Genomic DNA, 19428 nt, shown 5'->3' with positions numbered 1-19428 from the left:
AAATATAGGTCGAACATGATTTGCAAATCATTGTATTCTGTTTTTATTTATGATTAACACAACATCTCAACTTCATTGAAATTGGGGTTGTTTATATCCATCCATCCATTTTCTGAGCCGCTTCTCCTCATTAGGGTCGCGGGCGTGCTGGAGCCGATCCCAGCTATCATCGGGCAGGAGGCGGGGTACACCCTGAACTGGTTGCCAGCCAATCGCAGGGCAGATAGAAACAAACAACCACTCGCACTCACAGTCACACCTACGGGTAATTTTAGAGTCTCCAATTAATGCATGTTTTTGGGATGTGGGAGGGAACCGGAGTGCCCGCAGAAAACCCACGCAGGCAAGGGGAGAACATGTAAACTCCACACAGGCGGGGCCGGGGATTGAAGCCCGGTCCTCAGAACTGTGAGGCTGACGCTCTAACCAGTCGTCCACCGTGCCGCCGTGTGTGTGTGTGTGTTACATATATATAAAATAGCAAAAGTATACTATTTGCATTTTTTTGTTGCATTTAAAATGTGTACACAAAAAAGCTTCACATTAAAACCAAGGTATGTACCAAACTGTGACTTTTGCCGTGCATACTATACTTTACATCTGCTGAAAATGTAGCAGCGAGCCCTGATTTGCACTCACTCGCTTGGGGCGAGGGGGGCATCTACTAAATATGCATGAGCAGAGTCGCGCGGCAGCCCAAAGCAATCGTCGGCTCTCGTTCTTCCCGGAGTCAAGTCCTAACCGTCCCGTGGAGGGCTGGTGCGCCTCTTCGTCGGCGCTCTTTTTGATGCGTCCACTTAAAAAGCAAAAGAGTCTTGTTTCTAAATATTGTAAGGAGCTCTGCGAAAAGCCGCATCTCCGAGGACTCGGCGGGGCCAGTTGGGGGTGGGCTGCGGGGCCGGTGGGGGGGGTGTTGAGAGGGACTTAGCGGACAAGCCGCAATGACTTTTAGAGGCGGCTGTATTAAAGGCTAAGTGGCAATAAAAACAAGCGCGATTTGGCTCGCCATCGCCGCCCATTTTGGACACGCTTTAGCGGCAGCGTAGTTAGAGCCTGGGGATGGCCGATAAACTTAAATAGTTTGTCAGACACGAGGAGCGGCAAGCGGGCCGACTCCTTTTTAATTTGGCGAGTCGAGGAGAAGGCTTTCGGTCTGAAATTGAAAAACTATTTCTCCTTACACTGTCATAAATGTCATCAACAAGTTGCGCTCAGCAAAACTGCAACGCGTTAAAGATTTATCGTCAAGGTATTGATCGGAACACTGGGTGCTTAACGCTTAACGAGTTCTTTATTGTCCTCATTTGGCCCTAACGAAAAAAGTTGCTCCTTAAAGATTCTGTAGAAATATTCCATGCTAATCTTTGAAAAATATGAATAATATAACAATAATAATAGTTGATATTTTTATATAATAATAACAATAGTTGATATTTTTCAAATAATTGCCACAAAATAACTGATCGGCAGTAGTCCAAATTGAACTGCTTCTATGTCAGTTTGTGTTAAGAAAAATGTGGGATACAAAAATGTCATTTGTAATTAATTGTTTTCAATGCAAAACCTTTCGTCACTGGAAACAAATGGGTCACTTTTTGTGTCCTCTTTGCCATTTCAGGCTAATTGAAGGAACAGAGATGACCAAATGTATTTTATTCATCATCTAACCACAATTGTGATACACACTTATCAGTTCAGTAGTAGTAGGAACGAAAATACATGAAAGTATATCGAAATGATGTTAGTTTTAAGATAAATGCGGGATCAAAAATGGCATTTGAAATGGTTTTCAATGGGACATTTTTGTCGCAAGGAACAAACGTGTCGGTTTTTTTGTCGCTTTGTGAATTTAGACTAACGCCAGGAACAAAGATGACCAAATTCCGCCTGTATTCATTCAATACAGTCAAAAGACCTTGGAAAATAAATCTCAACACCCTCTTTAAGGGTTAATCAACAAACGTGCGCGGGTGCTACTTACGTAATTCGAGGTGCTGTCGGTTCCTTCGTAGCGGAGGACGGCCAGCACGAAGCAGACGTACTCCTGTCCGCTGGTCAACGGCTTGTTGTAGAAGCCGTTGTAGCGCTTCTCGTCGCCCAGCGTGAAGACGGGCGGCAGCGAGGCCAGCTTGGCGGCGATGTACGGCTTGGACGCGTCCAGGTGACGCCGCCGCCTCAGCGTGAGGCTTTCGCTCGATTTCAGCAGCTGCAGGAAAAACAGCATTGTTTTGTGTTATGTCATTTTGTCAAACCTCACAACAATACTTTGTGTATTTACGCTATATACATCGCAACAGCCAAACCTCTGTGAACGACCCAAATATCTTGAAAGACAACACCGTGCGTCCATCTGGTGAACAAGTCAGCTGCAACATAACGCAGAGCTCTGCGGCGGCATTTTGTTGAGTGTCAAGCGCCGCTCCAGATGCAGCTTTATTAAATGATGATGTCGCAGGGAGGAAACAATGGGCCGCTTGCTGTTTCATGACTCAAGGAGGGCCCTCGCTTTCTCTGCCAGCCTTGTGCTTTATTTAAATATGCTGCTATTAATGTTCTCGCTGTCATTACGCTTCAGTCCCCTCGTGGGACGGGAAAATCTTCATTAAAAGGAATGATAAAGTAGTCATGAACACTTTATGGAAAGCTATGCTGTCTGCAGGTTTAAGGAGGCCAAACTCAAGACTTTATAAAGGCACTTTCAATCAAATTTAAGACCTCTCCTTTATGTGACCATTGAGAGCGGGCGATATCGCGGTTCAATCTTAAGACAATATTTGTCATTTTGAAGAATGGTTGCGATAATACTTAAGGATTAACTTCATTTTTATGTATAAATGTATCTATTTATTTTATTTCACAATGCAATAATTGATTTATTGTACGTTTATTTTATTGTTTTCTTTCTTCATGTTTATATTTATTCTTATTTTCTGATAATATTTAAGGGCTTTTAAAAAGTTTCATTCTATGATTTATTTTTGTATATATTATTTTATTCATCCATTAAGGGATTGATCTAAATTTAGTTTTGATTTATTTCACAGGAATGTGTATGGGATTTGTTGTGCTCTTTTGTTATGCACTGGATGTGCATAACAAAATTCATGCATCAATTCAGCAAATTGAGGGATTTATTTTATTCACGTTTATCATTTATTTTGCACTAATAATTAAAATGGTATTGTATTCATTTTAATGGGTATATGTTTTTATTCATCCTATTAAGAGATTTTATCATTTTATTTTGCAATACATTTAAGGGCTTTATTTATTTATCTTTTAATTAATGTACTCGCCCATTAAGGGATTTTTTAAATTTTATTTTCAGCATTTATATTGAGACACTGTTTAAGAGATTAAGACTGTATTTTTATTTTGTTATATACTATATGTAGTGTATATTTCTTCATCCAATCAAGGTATTTATTTTATTTCAATTGCACTATTTTTCAAGATATTTATTTGAAATGTTATTTTATTATTTGCTTTATATATTATGTATTCATTTAATTTCAATTTTACAATTGATTCTATTTATTTTTGTAAAATGGATGGACGGGATTTCAATAAGGAATTATTCTATTTTTTTTAGTTTTAGTTCAGTGTTTATTTTCTGACAATAGTTAAGGGATTTATTTTATTTGTATTCAATTTGTAAATTATTTAGCAATTATATTTAGGGGATTTTTTTCAATTTTATTTTGTAATGTATCAAATTTATTATATTTATGTATTTACAAACGCTGACGCTAAGACTAGCCCCGGTGCTCATGTTTTTACATGAAGGCGAAAGGTTGGTCTGATTTCTACTGTACTTATTTCTATTGTACAGGATGGTGAAGTATTCTGTGTTTTCTCGGTATGGTGCATTGAGCAGATGGGCACAGTCTGCAGACCTGGCACGTGATAATTAGTCCCCCCCCCACCGCACCACCTCCACCGCGCTCAAGCCCTGGAGAGTGGTGGAGATAATTGGTAACAAGCGGACACTTCCCGCCCAGTCGGCGCTAATGGCGACCTTTCACCCGCCACGTAATGTGCCAATCGGCCACCGGCTGCCGCTCACCTCGTCCAGGTCCATCTCATCCGGATTCTTCCAGCGCCGGCTCGACTGGGACACGGGCAGAACCACGATGTAGTACCACCTGACAACAAACATAATGCCATCCAATGACAAACAGGAATGTCGTTCCGAGGTCGAACACCAGCGAACATTCTACAAAATTAAAATGAAATCTGGCCCACATACACACGACACACACACCGTCCCATCCAGACAAGCCTGGAGTGAAGAGAGCTGCCCACAGGACTCCTGAGGTTAATAGGACGCGCCGTGGGAGAAAGCGATAATTGCCGTCATTAGCGAGGCCTCAAACAGAGCCGAAAGTGAAGTATTTAGTACAGCTGGGAATTGCAATAAATTCATATGTTGGAGGAAAAGACATCGTCATGCATCACGCTATCTATCGCCTCTTTTACACACAGATCCTGAAAAATAGATGAGACTCTAACCCTGGATCTAAATTGTACTTAGAAAACTCTAACCCAAACCCTTGCTTGAAACACTGACTTGAAACCCTTATGCTGGCTTGAAATCCTACTTTGAAAACCTAACCAAGTGTAACACTGGCTTGGAACATTACTTTGAAATCCCAACTTGGAACCCTAACCGACTTGAAACCCTACTTTGAGGTTCTAAACCTGCCTTGGAACCCTATTTTTAAACCCTTACTTGACTCTACACTTTCCAAGTCTAACCCTGTCCTGAAACCCTACTTTGAAACCCTAATTTAGGCTTGAAACCGTAACCCCAGTTTGATCACCAAATTTTAAATCCTAACCCGTTTTTTAAACGTTGAACTTGAAATCTTAACCCCTTATCTGAAACCAAAACCATGTCTTGGAACCCTAATTTGAAACCTTAGCCCTAGTTTGGAAGCCAAATTGAAAACAAACCCTTATTTGAAACCGTAGCTCTACTTTCAACCTTAACTATTCCTTTTTTTTTTTTTTTTACCTGGGTAAACACCTTGTAGCTAGAGCTTTGTTTAGCTCGCAGTGAATAAAGAGAAACAAACATGTAAACCATCAAAAAGAGGTAGCGGTTTGTCTTTTCTTGTCTATGTAGTCGGCACCTTGAGAAGTTCCTCACCCGCTGCGACGTTGGTGCGCTTTTCCCGCCGTCTGCCGCTGACAGCCACGGCGGCCGTTTGCCTCTCTCTGCACTTCCGAGTTTGTGATTTAACGGTCAGTCAAGTATCGAAGCGTGAGAGGTCTAACGAGACCTCCTCATCACCTCGCACACCCACTTCAACAATCAAGATGCCATGCTGCCCTGTAATCTTTTTTTTTTTTTTAACCAATCAAACCTGTTTTCTCTTGCATTTATTCCACTGACCTGACACGCGTGGTGGTCTGCACCTTTGGCAGGTTAATGGTCATCTTGCCGCCCTGCGCTTGATGGGAGCCGTACACGGGCTTGGTCTTGATGAGGTCGGGGGCGGTGCGGATGGACACCTGCTGCTGCAGGCCCCCGGCGATGTTGCCGCGGCTGGTCAGCACGAAGGAGTAGTCGGTGTCGGGCTGCAGCTGCGTGATCAGCTTCCGCTTCAGGTTGCCCTGCACCTCCACGCTCTGCTGGTTATACAGGATCTGGAACGATGACACAGCGAGTTAGCAAATGGCGTTTATGCTAAAATATGTCTTTGGGCAAGCACGCGATCTTATTCATGATGTCACGTTGCATAACATAAACAGAACAACTGGAAATTATCCACAAAGTAAAAAAATCTATTCTGCAATTGGTCACGCATGGATGGTGATGTGTGATGTGATGAATGTGACAACTTTTCTCCAAAGATATTCATGAAAAACAGCCTTCAATGGAAATAATCCAGAATAAAAAAAATAATCCAGATCTGGGATGTGTGCGCACAATGTACGCGCCCATATGCTACATCCATTTTAGACCATTTTGACTGATCTTTAAAGGCCACAGAATATTATTTATTATTGTCTATGCCAATTTAAGCACCGAACCTACAAAAGAAGGGCAGACTCTTTTTACCAGTCACCAGAAAGAAAGTTTCTTTTCCGAGCTTTTTCTGTTCTATAGTCATCACCATGGGAACATGGGCTGGTTTCTAACCAAACAAGTGGAGGAAATCATCTTTTTTGTGAAAAAAATGCTCGAGTGCAACGTCAATGGCTTTTTTCCACGCCATTCCTCATTCGCTCCATGAACTTTGTCATCTTTTCTCACAACCACAACACACACTTTTCTACTACCTACGGTGACACATACAATCTACATAATGTGTTCGAGTGTCAGGTGCCTCAACTTCCAACATGAGGGCATTTCTCTCTCTCTCTCTTCTCTCCCCCACAAGCTGTGCTGATCTCCAATCAAAAGTGATGCTACGCTGCCATCTTCAGGGATCTTTGCCTTTACGTGCATTTACAAACCTCAATTTCACAGAGAAGCTGGGCGAGACCCTCTTCCACACCTACGCTTTGAGAGAAGTACTTGAATCAAAACATTAGGGGGAGTCAACGGTTGGATTCCACATTTAACAATATAAACGTCTGCGGCAGCGAATGAGTTACTGCGCTCGCTCCTCTCATCAGGTATTCAAGATAACCACCACCTCGAACAACACAAATCAATATCAAAGCCTTTGCTTGCAATAATTGCACTCGTGTTGACTGTCAAGGTCTGACCTGGTGGACGCTCACCTTAAAAGGCACTTGGGACTTGTAGTTCGGCGGCAAATCCCAGGTGAGGAGCACCGACGTCTTCATGACCGCTTTGACGCCAAAGTTCAAGGTGGGAAAATCTGCGGGCAAATGAAGAAAAAAATCATTTGGACCGTTACGCAGGAACACATCAATGTTATGTCACTTTTTCAGAGACGTAAAAATCTTAGTGATTAGCAAAGAGACGTCAGCGTAGCGTCACAATAAGAGAGTCAAGCATCCTTTTATACGACGATAAGGCGCACGAGGATGCACTGTGGATGTGACGCCAGGGAGGAAGGTGTGACTGCAGCATGTAATGAGATTAGTCGGCCATAAATCAATAAACACACGCACACACCGGTGCGCGGAGGAGTGCTCGATGAGGAAGGAACGCTACTGATAGAAGAGAAGACGAGGGCGGCAGCGTTGACAAACGCAACTCGGTGACATGACGTTCGCGAGCTGCGTGTGTGAACACTCAACCTCGTGTTTCAAAGACCGATTAGAGTCGTCTGTTAAGATGAAGCTCGTGTTTTGGTCAATTCATTTGGGGGAAAGCTCAAATACAGCTGGCATTAATTTATGTTGTCAACATTAAAGACGACATATTCTCTTTTTGTAAATACCAACGACAATTTACACCATGTACAACTTTTGGGAAACAGCACAGACAATGTACAGTGCTAAATGAACTGAATTGTTTTTGTTAGTTTTTTGGGGGAACATCCAAGTCTATTTACTGTCTTCAAAGAATCCAATGTACAGGGGTTGGGAAACATCAGAAACGATTGACAGTCTAGAAGCGCTATTCATCAACACATGATTTACAGTAACATGTTTATGTACATTTTTGGAAACATCGAACACTTTTTACAGTGTTTAGTGACCCTAAAATGGAGATGTTTGGTCTTCAATAATCCAATGTATGAGTTTTGGGAAACATCAAAGACCTTAATGTTATTTGTAAACATGTAGAGGTTTAAAAAAAAAAAAAATCAAACACTACATTAAGTTGTCAGTTTAAGTCTTCAGCGAGCCTAAGATACGTGTTTTTTGTAAACAAAGACAATTTTAACATCTTTAATGACGTTAATATCTTTGACATGACATTAAATCCAATACACCTAACTAACAGACTTTTATAAACATCAAAGGCCTTCAATAAACCTAATGTGTCTTTGGCTTTTTTTGTAAATATGAGAAAACGTTGAGTGCAGTCTCTACGTAAGAGGTTCACGAAGGTCATACCATTAGACATGGTCCTGCTCTGGATGCTGGGGCTCAGGGGTCCCGCGCCCTTGCCGGTATACGCCTGTATTCGGATGTCGTAAGTGGTGTCGGGGTTCAGGCCCAGTATGGTCATGCGTGTGCCGGCCGTGCGGTTGGTGCTGTTCTGCTGGCTGTTGATGTCCCGGTAGACCACCACGTAGTAGACGATCTTGCCGTTCCTCTCGGCCAGCGACGGCGGGTCCCACGTCAGCTGGGTGCTGGACTGCGTCAGGCCCGTCACCTGCAGGTTCAACGGGAAGCCCGAGGGCACGTCCTCGGGGGTGCCGATCTCCTTGGTGTAGGCTTCGCCCACGCCGGCCCGGTTGCGGGCGCTGAGGCGGAAGACGTAGGTGGCGCCCTTGTGCAGCCCCGTCACCGTGTAGTGGTCGTCTGTGCTGCGCAGCTCGCGCGACGTGTACGTGTTGTCGTCAGTGCGCTTGTACTGCAGCTGGTAGCCCATCAGCTCGCCCACCATGTCCTTTGGGGGCTGCCACTGGATGAGTGCCGTGTTGCCCATGGTGGCGCTGATCATCATGGTGGGCTTACCTGGCACTTCAAATATGAACACAGATTGTCCCATCATTGCCTTAAACATTTTTGTGAAATAGTTTCATCCCTCCCACATGATTTAAACCAGTGGTCTCAAACTCACGGCCTGGGGGCCAATAGGGGCCCATCGGATGATACTTTGCGGCTTTCTACTTGACATCAGAATTTTGTGTTCGTGCAGCACATGTTTTTTTGCAGAGCTGCTGCCCAGGGCGTTTTTTTATTTTTTATTTTTATTATTATTACTTATGGGCTATAACCATAGCACAGGCTCATGACAGCTTTCGCTGTGTTTGTCTGCAAGTTAGCTAAAGTGAATTAGCAACGTTAGTCACTTGGTTGAAATGTCATGAGTTGAAACGTGCCGCAAAGTGGATGGAAAATATATCCTGTCACTCAGTTCCAGTCATGTCTTTCTCTTCTGTGAAGAGAAAGGTTGACTAGCAGCAAAGACAATTTCATAAAATGTGGGCGATAGAATGTTTTCAATTGAGTACAGGGTCAACTCGACATGTCCTAAATGCACAGAGAAAGTTGCGGTGCTCAACTAATACAACATCAGATGCCATTACTTAACTAGACATGCTGAGGACCAGGTCACCAAATTTTGTCCATGTTCTGAAAAACCGTTAACGTTCTGAACTTTTATTCATAAATACGCAGAAGATTGGATTAGTTGTACTATTTTTTAATACATAAAAAACATTTTGGTGGGTCTTTTTGGGGGGTAGGGAGAGAGCTGAAACAGATGACTTGGATTGTTATTCATTTCAATCGGGACAGATGATTTGGGATAGTGTTTTGAGATACAAGCGTGGTCACTGAATAAATCAGTCATATCTCAAGGCACCCCTTTGTACTGTAAAAAAAAAAAAAAAACGATCCGCGATATATATCGCTGGGGTCCACTAGCTCACCTGCTCCAGTGGTGGTGACCAGTTTAGGTTTGCAACGAGGTCCGTCTCCCCTGGTGGTGTACGCCGCGACAGCGATAGAGTAGGTGGTCTCAGACTGCAGTCCGGTAATGAAGGCCTCCTGCAATGCGGCGACATTTACAAAAGCCCAAATTAATCGACGAGACAAAGAAGCCTTCTCAGACAAGCTCCCACAAAAACAATTGACTACCCTCCGTCAGCCGTTGGGTGTCCTGGTAGCATCTGTTATCAACTCCCCCCCAAAACAACATCAATCTTCCAAGAGGCACACAAGCGGGACCAGGAACTTTTCCATGAAAAACTCCCCCGTCCAATTGAAAGGCAAACTCCAAACCCCATCAACCAACCGAATGAACGAGAATATCACGAGCGTGTCAGTGTTCACGCCAGCTGAATGGAGACCACCAAGCTGTTAACAGTTTATTCATCAAATGTTACAGGCTTTGCTTTCAGTAAATTGAATAGTTGACATTGATAAAAGAAAGTACCTGTAAATTCAATGTTATGTCATCATGGTTCAAAATTCAGGGCATGAACCTTCTTTTATTTGAACCGCTACAGCAAAATAAAAAAAACTATACATGTGTGAAAATATGTATCTTTTGTTGGCGGTCTGTAAAGTAAGGCCAATGGTGGTCATTCTGTGGATTCCCATTCAAGTACGCTGGGGCGGTCACAGGAACACGGACACGCTTGTGTGGAACAGTAGAGCAGCACACAGACAAACATTGCACTCAAACAATAAATACCAAAAAAAAAAAAAAAAAAAAAACAAACAAACAAAACGAGCACACAAAAGCACACGCACAAAAATGCTTTTTAAATGTAATTTTTTTTTTAACATGTACGCCGTGTACGCAAATGCACACACACACACACTGGAGTTGTCATCTTTATGTGGACCTACAAGCCTCCCTGCTGGCCACACTCTACTCAAAGAATGGTGCCATCTTTTTCTTCCTATGCCCGATATAACCTTAAACGTTTCTCCGTCTACAGCAAGGAACTATAAAAGTCCAAGTTATTATTATTATTATGAACACTTAATTATATTATCATAGGAGAAAATTTAAGGAAAAAGCCCCCTAGCGTTTATTGGCAGCCTCTTTAAGGCACATTTGGCACTCCTACACTTTAGAGAGAGATGTTTGCAAATGACTACAAGTATTTCAGAAAAACCTTTGAATTTTGTGGAAGCGAGTCCCATTACTTTAATCATTTAAAAATGCCTTTGACAGGTGGCATTCACACACACACACACGCAGACGCACACGTTGAATTAGCTCGGCTGACACTTTTTTTCGCTCCCAATTTTTTTCTCCATCAGGAGCAAATGCGTGTAGAGATAATCAAGTGGTGGAGGGAGGGATTTTATGAATTACTTTAGTACTTCAGGTTTTAAAAAAAATGAAACACTACACAAAGTTTTCAGTGTAAGTCTTCAGTGAGCCGAAGATCCGTCAATTTGTTAGTACTTTTCCTTTCGCTGAACATCAACAAATACATTTCAATTGAATATAATAAAGCCATTGTATTCATTTATTGTATTATTTTAATGTTTTTATTGAAATACTACTACTAACATTTATTTTATTTTAATCTACTTTTTAGTACATTTAGTGTAATGAATTTGAATAAATCTTAAACAAAATGTTTTATTATTTGTATTCTATTATTTATTATTCATAACATTTTATTATATCATATTTTTAAAATTCGTATTATGTTTACATTTTTTTTGCCATTTAAATATGTTAAATTACACACTGCGTACAGTTTGTATTAAAAACATAAAAATATTAAAGAAAGAAAAAACTGTCTATTCATTAAAAGTGAAATATGATGTATAAATCAATTATGCGTCCACAGTCCAATGGCAAGACCAGAGATCTTGTGCGACTTCATTTTCATGACAGACGGTCACCGCAAAAGCGCTTTTACACATTTTCCTGCACAAATGAATGCCTCGACGTGATGTCGTACAAAACAACGTCTTTGACGGCTGTTTGTTACTGCGACAGCGCGCCACTGTATTGTCTGACATGGGAACAGTAAGCGGCGGCGCGTTTATGCTATGGCTGACGAAGACGAGGCAATAACGCGCAAAAACACAAAAAAAGGGCCGCGCGTGACGGCCACGTGGAACGGCGAGGTGCCGTCGACATGAAAGGTTGCCTGTCGATCTCGGAGATGATAAAACGCGCAGATGGACAACAGGTTCGCTTTTAAGTGAAAACAGTACGTCGAACGTCACATGAAATGGCCGCCTCGCTTTGTGATTAGACGGGCGCGCAGTCATCAGTGAGTGTCTTCAAGACTGAGTTTGTAATAAATATAGACTATTGGGGGAGGGGCTCCGCCAACGACGGGCATGCTAAATTCAATTTGATGGCGATAAATCCATCTGACGCTTTTATTAATGAGGTTTTGTCATCGCTGCGTTGTCTTATGAATCAATTGAAGTGTCATGGAGTTCACTAGCTGGCGGCGAGCAACACGGCAAAGGCGGAGGAGTTCCAACAGGCCCGTTTAGTTTACAAGTCGGAATGGGCCGGCGCTGAACTAGAACGTGCATTGGTGTAAATAGGGCCATATTTATAGTTGAGCACCAAATGATGCCTCATAGTTTGGCCCCGACTAGTTTGTTGCCTAAACGGGCTGTCATTGAAATCCAAAGGTGACGTAAATTGGTATGAATGGTACATTGTCAACAGGTAAATCCCAAAATTATTTGAACGAGATGGGCTGGGACTACAGTAATTGTATATGAATATGAATGGCTTGGGTCTGAACTGTATATACAGTACAGTCCATTTGGGCAGCAAACTAAATGGGCCTGAATTTATTGGTGATGAATAATTTGGGACTTAGTTGTATATCCAGGTATAGTCACACCCGTTTACGTTCTGCTTCGATTTCAATGACATCTCATTTAGAAAGCAAATCAGCTGAACTAATTGTCCATAGACTATTTCTACTTCTTCTGTTATCTATAATTTTGTTTAAACAAGACAGGCATTGTTTAGAATACCATTTTTTAAAATACTTTTTTAGTATTTTCGACCATCTAAAACTAATTTGCTCAAGTGCCGGCGAAGCCTTCTTGGTGAACGTCTCTTGCTGTGGCGGCAATGCGTGACGTGAGGACACACACCAAATGCCTGTAAGGCGCGGCACGCACACAATCACACATTTAATCCAAACAAAACACACACAAAACACCCCCGAACTGCGGATTGGGACCCTGTAAAAAAAAAAAAAAAAAAAAAAAAAAAAAAAAAAAAAAAAATGGCAAACCCAGCAACACACATGAGGCTTACTCACATGCTCGGTGAACTCCGTAATATTGAACTGATGGGAGAGAAGACAAGACACACAGGACAGAGGGTGGGGTGCATGGAGGAGGAGAATGAGTCAAGAGGCAACACAACAGGCACGGGAAAAAAAGCGCTTGGACTTTTTTTCCGCCACGAGACAGGTGAATGTAGGTGTCTTGCAGAGGAAGCAGCAGAGAGAGCGTGATGGAGGAAAGGCAGTAAAATAAAAAAGTGGAACGTGCGTCATCAAGGTCGAGAATGATTGTGAAACTTTCTGGTGTTGTGATGCACTGCCTTGCTTTCCCATCTGCCTATCAATCTTAAGAAAACATGTTCCCATACATCTCCATTAGCCGTAACTGCACCGGACGTTTCGGGACGAGGAAAGTGTTTCCCTCGCACCCTCTTTTTTTTTCTTTTCTTTTCTTTTTTTTTTAAATTCATTACATTTCAATATGTTTTCCAAATGTTCCCCTTTGCTCGCTCCGGGAGATTCCCGGGGGACGCAAAAGCCCATTTCCTGCCGCCGGCTCCTACGCCGAGCGTGAAATCTTATTACCAGCGCCACTGTACTCGCGCCCCGACATCAAAACCCGTCCGTGCGGAATGCGAACGCTTGCCATTTACCGGCAAATTCGCTGCGTAGTTCAACAACTCGTGGGCCAAGTTGACTGATGGGCGGCGTCGGGGAGGTCACGGTGAGGAGTCGGGGATTGGGATTAAGAATGTTGGGAGTCGGTGGGCAGGACTAAACGGGAGAGAAAGCGCTGCTGAATGACACGACGAGGACGTGCGATGTTACTAAAATGATGACTGACTGTGAGGTGAAGCCAAAGAATTCAGGATCAACTAGTTAGCTGACTAAAAGGGCTGTCGTTGGAATAGACACAGAACGGAAACTGTTGTAAATTTCCATGGCAGCTCTTTCAGGCAGCTAACTAGTTGGGCCTGAACTAATTTTATATGAACATGAATCATTTTGGCCCGAAGTGTCTACACACTATTATTTATACCAGTTTACATTACGGTTTTGATATTCCACTGCATATACGGTTGACCTCCAAAATATGAATACTCAGTTTGGCCCAACCAGTTTGCTGCCTGAAATGGCTGCCGTTGAAATTGAAATGGAACGCAAGCGTTTGGGATTTCGCCGCGTCTCACAGTTCAGTCTTGGTATTACGACAGACAGCGTTACGTGTGTGTGGTGTGCTGTGTTGGTCATCGGGAGTACGCCGCGCACTGCAAGAGCAGTAAGCACACACATGGGGATTCCCCCCCTCCCCCCAGCTCTGCGAAGAGCTGGGGATTACTGTACCCCGCTTTTAGCAACCAAAATATTAGGAACACCTCTCAGTGTGAGGCGCGGTACCTAATTGCATCATTTGTTTCCCTTCAGCTCCCGGCCTTGTCTTGAATCTCTTCTCGCCTAACCTCGAGGCGAGACTAAATAAATAAACTACCCTGGCGCACATTTAGATTTCCGACGCCACCGCGAGCCGATAAGCGTCATCGCCGCCGACGGATGCAAATGTGATGACACGGGCTGAGATTTGCGGCTATCAAAATGAGAGCGAGGTGGCGGCGGCGTGACGAGTGATGTGGAAGAGGAGCTGTCATGATTGATGGAGTGAAACGGGCTGAGGTGCTCTTTTTTTCTTTTCCATTTCTATTCAACTCCTATCAGGGGCGGTGAAGCGAAACACACACACACACACATACACACACACACACACACACACGCACACACACAGTCACCCCTCACCCCCTCCTCCACACACACACAGACACACGAGAGCCAGCATAAACATGCGTGAACTGCCCAAACGCATGAACGATCAAGCAAAATGGAGCTGAGAAAGCGGGTGCTGAATGTGGGCGAACATGGGCAGTAAGTATAGAAAAACACAAGGGCTAATGCATTCCAGCACAAAGCACGGGATTTTCCGATGGCTGATATTGATAAACGTATGATCGAGTGCGGTGCGCCTGCCAATTCTAATTTAGTTTACCACCTAGGTTGACCACTTTCAAAAACATGCTCGCCAACGTTGGCCTTGTCCTTACTTTGCATTATTCATGAAAGGCAAGGAAATTGCTGGCTTGGAATTCATGGATTCATGCACCGAAACTGAATGGGTTCTACGTAGGACAAATCATTTAGTCGTCTTTGATGAATTCTCCATTACAAAATTAAAAGGACGGTGTTGACCGCTGGAACAAAGTCGAGACTGGTGCAAAAAAAAACAACAATGCCACAACAGGTTTAGCTAACTTTGTTTATGGTTGACAATTCTAGCTGCGTATTGTTGAAAGCGACAATCTTCCTGAACAATCAACGACCAACAGTGGTGGGGCAATGAGAAAATGGAGACTGTGGAGCATGACACTGCAGCAGAGGGGTAGGCTAACATTAGCATGCGTGTATCGTGACCAGTGGGGCTAATAAAAAAAAATAAAAAATGGAGCACTGCAACAAAGTAGAGACTGTGGAGCAGTGCACTGCGGCCTCCACTGTGAAGTGAACATTAGCATTCATGTTTATGGGTATCCCTGGTTCCTCATTGTCACATTTCGAACCCCAGCTGACCTTTTCAGTAGTAAAAAAAAAGCGCGAGCAAGTAGAGCCAAGTAAGGAAAAGGGGCTCTTATCGCAGGTGTGAATTGCCTAAAAGTTAGCGGGAGTGTGCAAAGCAGTGGAAGTGGCCCCCGCCCGTCATAGTGGGGAAAAAGGGTTTGATAGCATTGCGCTGTTAGCGCTGGCCTCTTGGTTTAAAATTAGAATGGAAATTGAGGGTGCTGTGTGGGCAGGGGCTTGAAAAGAGGTGCTTGTAGCACCCACGCACACACACACGCACGCACACAAAGCGGTCCTTGTAGCATTGCGGTGAGCGGCAGCTACAGATAAGAGGGGAGGGAGAGGTGATAGCGTCGCAGACAAAATCCGCCATCCGATCGCACGAACGTTTGTGTACATGTTAGATAAATTCAAAGGATGTTTTAAACTCTCCTTTTGAATTCGATTTTCTTTGGTATGCCAAGAATGTTCAAGGATCAATGTGACCCGTGGTACGTTTAACCGTCAATTGTACACTGTACAGTACATGTGACATTTCCGCCCCACTTTGCAAACCCTTGTGCCATTGCCGGATCAATATAATTTCATGATAAATAATAATAATACAAAATAAATACACAAAATTGTAGAAATACAAATTATTTTAAAAACATGAAGGAATAAGGTCACGTAAATTAATTTTCATATACCACGTAAATAAAAAAATTATAAGAACAAGACTCCTAAGAATAAATAAATACTTACATACAATAACAAGAAGTAACAAATTTAAACAATTACAAAATGTTTTTATAAACTCAAACAATAATTGGGGATTGTTGTTGTTGTTTAAAATGGGTCAATTTAACCCGCAACATGACAGGAGGATTGTGTTACTGTCAAAATATTTAACATACGAAAATAAAAATTAAATCAATTCTTAAAACATAATTCAAAACATATTTACATATTTATAATGTTTTGTGGTTTTGGTATTTATAAAAAATATTTTAAAATATGTTACAAAAATAAATGCATTTTAATTTTACTTAAAATTTAAAAGAAAACAAGGCCCTTCTAATTTAAAAAGAAAAATCAATATAACGTAAATTAAAAAATTTAACAAACAGAACAAAACGGTAAGAAAACCCCCCCTCATTTTTCTTTCATAGAAAAGAATTGTAAACTTTAAAAATGGTCAATGTGACCCACAACATAAGGGAAGTGTTTTTTTAATTAATCTTAATAAAAAGTTGCCTGTGTGCTGTGTCAACACGGTTGCCGTTTGGGAGGGGAGAGACTACGTGGGGGAGACGGTTGGGTGAGAAAACGGCCGCCGGAGCACTATTTTGTTTTTGGCTGGCTGTGTGGTCCTTCCCTTGACGTCCGGGCAGGCCCGTGCAGGTCGCCCGCTCGAGATGACTAAATCGAGGGGAACCGACTTGCACGCAAAGGCCCTCTTGCAATGACGCTAACGGGTTGTGGAGTTGGGGGGGGGGGAGAAAAAGGGAAACAGACTGCGAGATAGAGAGCTGCCAGAGGAGGGAACAACAGGTTTGAGAGAGCGAGACAGGCGTCGTCAGGACTGGCTCAAGTGGCAATTTGCTAAATGTGTTAATTGTGTGTAGCTGGCACAAACCAGAGTTGTCGGGGTCACGACGGGTTTAACCAGGCAAGATCACGCTCATGCAAGAAGTCGCCATCTTCTTATTTGCAGCCCAAACTAAAAGTGGCCCGACTGAGACTATGTGCTCGCAATTTAATAGGAGTGGATCAAATTATCCATTTCACGGAATTGTTCTCTTATGATACACTATCGATATTCAAGCAACAAATATGTGCTTTTAAATAATTTGGGCCTTTTAATATGATTTCAGTATTTTCCTCCATGTACTGTCATCACTGCGTGCGAAAAAAATATATCAATGTGGACTCGAATTCCAAAGAAAACATGTTTGATGATTCACTGCATAATTCCACCTAAAAATGATTAAAAATGTTATGTAAATATCAATATCGTGAGGTCTCGCATTGTTTCTCTGACAGTATGATATCGATACATAAGGGTCAAATATCGATACAAACTAACCAATGAAAATGTGTTTTATTACATATTGTGTAACTAAAAATTTAAAGATTTTTATTGTAACGGAGAATGCAAAAAATATCCATGTGTATCGATACAAACTCGTGAAATGTCAATAGAAATTACCAGTGAAAATTTGTTTGACGATATACTGCGTAACTCAACCAAAACCTTAATAAGCATTTAATGTAACAGCAATTTCTGCGGAAAAAATATCAATATGGGTTGTGGGGTTGCCTATCTTTTTATCTGACGGTGTGGTAAAATACAGATGAATAAAAACATATTTTTCACGTTCTGCATAAGTCCGCTTAAACATGATTAAACACTTATTGTGACAGCGATTACTGCGGAAAAAACATCAAGATCCCTCGGGTTTCGTATAGTTGTTTTGTGACAAGTGTGGTATCGATACTACATATTTAATGGAAAAAAAATAATATCATGACGTCGTGTCGATATCGTGTCGGTGTATACATAAACATTTGAAAGTGATAATTATATTGTGATTTATTGTGTTTCTCTTATGGTAAGGTATTGACACACCAGCCTTAAATAATGATAGAACCAACCAATGAAAACATGCTTTATTAGGTATTCAAAATTAAACTAAAATATTGCCTCACAGTTTTGAGGACCCGGATTCAAATCCGCCCTCGCCCGTGTGGAGTTTGCATGTTTTCCCCGTGCCTGCGTGGCGTTTCTCCGGGTACTCCGGTTCCCTCTCGCATCCCAAAAACATGCGTGGTAGGTTAATTGAAGACTCTAAATTGCACGTAGGTGTGAATGTGAGTCCCAATGGTTGTTTGTTTCTAACCTTGCTATTTATCCTGCCAGAGCCTTCACACTTGACCCTGAGCTGCCCTGCAATTAATGATGATAATTATACACCTACATTTGTCTGTACCAACAATTTGCCTTTTATAAAAGGATGTCCCATTGGGTAAAAAGATTCTACTTACTCAGTTGACCTTGGCAGTCTGCGATGGGGTAAAGACGGCGGGATATTTACTATTGCTAATGAGGGTTAATAGCCCCCCCCCCCAATCAAGGGCGCGGCGGGATGTATTTGCCAGGAAAGCGGACCGCTACCCCCGCAACGCAGGCTGGCAAGAGCGCGTATGAAAAATTTTATGTTTTTCCAGAGGCGGCAGAGGGCGGCGAGAGAATGCGTGTTCCCGTTAATGTTAGTACTCAGCAGGACAAACAAAGTTGTTTTTTTTTTATTGGGGCTTGCTATGAATAATGCAGTGCATAGTGTAAATGCATTCAGAACAGGCGTACATTCCCCTTTTTCCTTCTTAGCCATATTGTACTGAGCAGCCTGGACAGGGAAACACATGTACCAAATGACAAAACCCACCAATTAAGTTAATTTGAGACAGCAGAGAGATTATTTTCATTTATTACATTTTAAAAAAATGGGTGGTTGTCGTAACAATCAAAGCTGCCTAGACAGAGAGACGCGCACCAAATGACCAACAGCAAATGTTGCTAATTTGAGCCAACCGCGAGATGTCAAAAAATAAAGGGGGACGCCTTGTGGGAGCTCACATTCCCGCGCGCATTCCATTCTTTCTATATTATTCGCCATACCGTACTGAGCTGTTCTGTGTCTACCATCACATTAAAACAGGTGGTTGCTTTCAAAATCTAAGCCAGCTCACTTTACAGTGTACTGTGGTGCCTTGAGATACGAGTGAACTGACATAAAGAGCTGTTTTTCTTTTCTTTTTTTTGCTTTGACAACATTTGCAAGATGAGCGCTGTATGGTGGCAGTGAACTCACTACAAGCAGCAGTTTGGCAGACAGTAACAATTCCTCAAAGAGGGAGTTTCAAGCTGTTAATTTCTACTAACCCTAAGCCCAGTTGAGGTTTACTGTCAAGCTAAACACCACACAAAGAGAATTACACACGCTGTATACCAAACAACCAAATAGCTTTGCTTTAGATAAGTCAGTTTAGCTTAATGCTA

General features: G+C 42.3%; 1 protein-coding gene across 14 annotated transcripts in view; it reads right to left on the bottom strand.

The window, feature by feature from the left end:
- LOC133411507 (receptor-type tyrosine-protein phosphatase F-like) overlaps positions 1 to 19428 on the bottom strand; it is a 216458-nt gene that overhangs the window by 47760 nt on the left and 149270 nt on the right. For 7 of the 14 annotated variants that reach the window (XM_061693983.1, XM_061693982.1, XM_061693986.1 and 4 more), the window contains 7 exons: positions 12816 to 12842; positions 9474 to 9591; positions 7987 to 8559; positions 6736 to 6836; positions 5399 to 5652; positions 4067 to 4145; positions 1982 to 2206 (listed from right to left, as the gene is read on the bottom strand). In XM_061693983.1, the coding sequence (XP_061549967.1) occupies positions 1982 to 2206; positions 4067 to 4145; positions 5399 to 5652; positions 6736 to 6836; positions 7987 to 8559; positions 9474 to 9591; positions 12816 to 12842 (1377 nt within the window). The remainder of the gene's footprint in view (positions 1 to 1981; positions 2207 to 4066; positions 4146 to 5398; positions 5653 to 6735; positions 6837 to 7986; positions 8560 to 9473; positions 9592 to 12815; positions 12843 to 19428) is intronic. The other 7 variants (XM_061693985.1, XM_061693990.1, XM_061693994.1 and 4 more) reach the window with 1 other exon arrangement.

Source organism: Phycodurus eques, chromosome 13 (genome assembly GCF_024500275.1).
Source record: "Phycodurus eques isolate BA_2022a chromosome 13, UOR_Pequ_1.1, whole genome shotgun sequence".
Classification (NCBI taxonomy): domain Eukaryota; kingdom Metazoa; phylum Chordata; class Actinopteri; order Syngnathiformes; family Syngnathidae; genus Phycodurus; species Phycodurus eques.
Note: the sequence above shows the minus strand (reverse complement) of the source record. Positions and strands in the feature narration are given on the sequence as shown.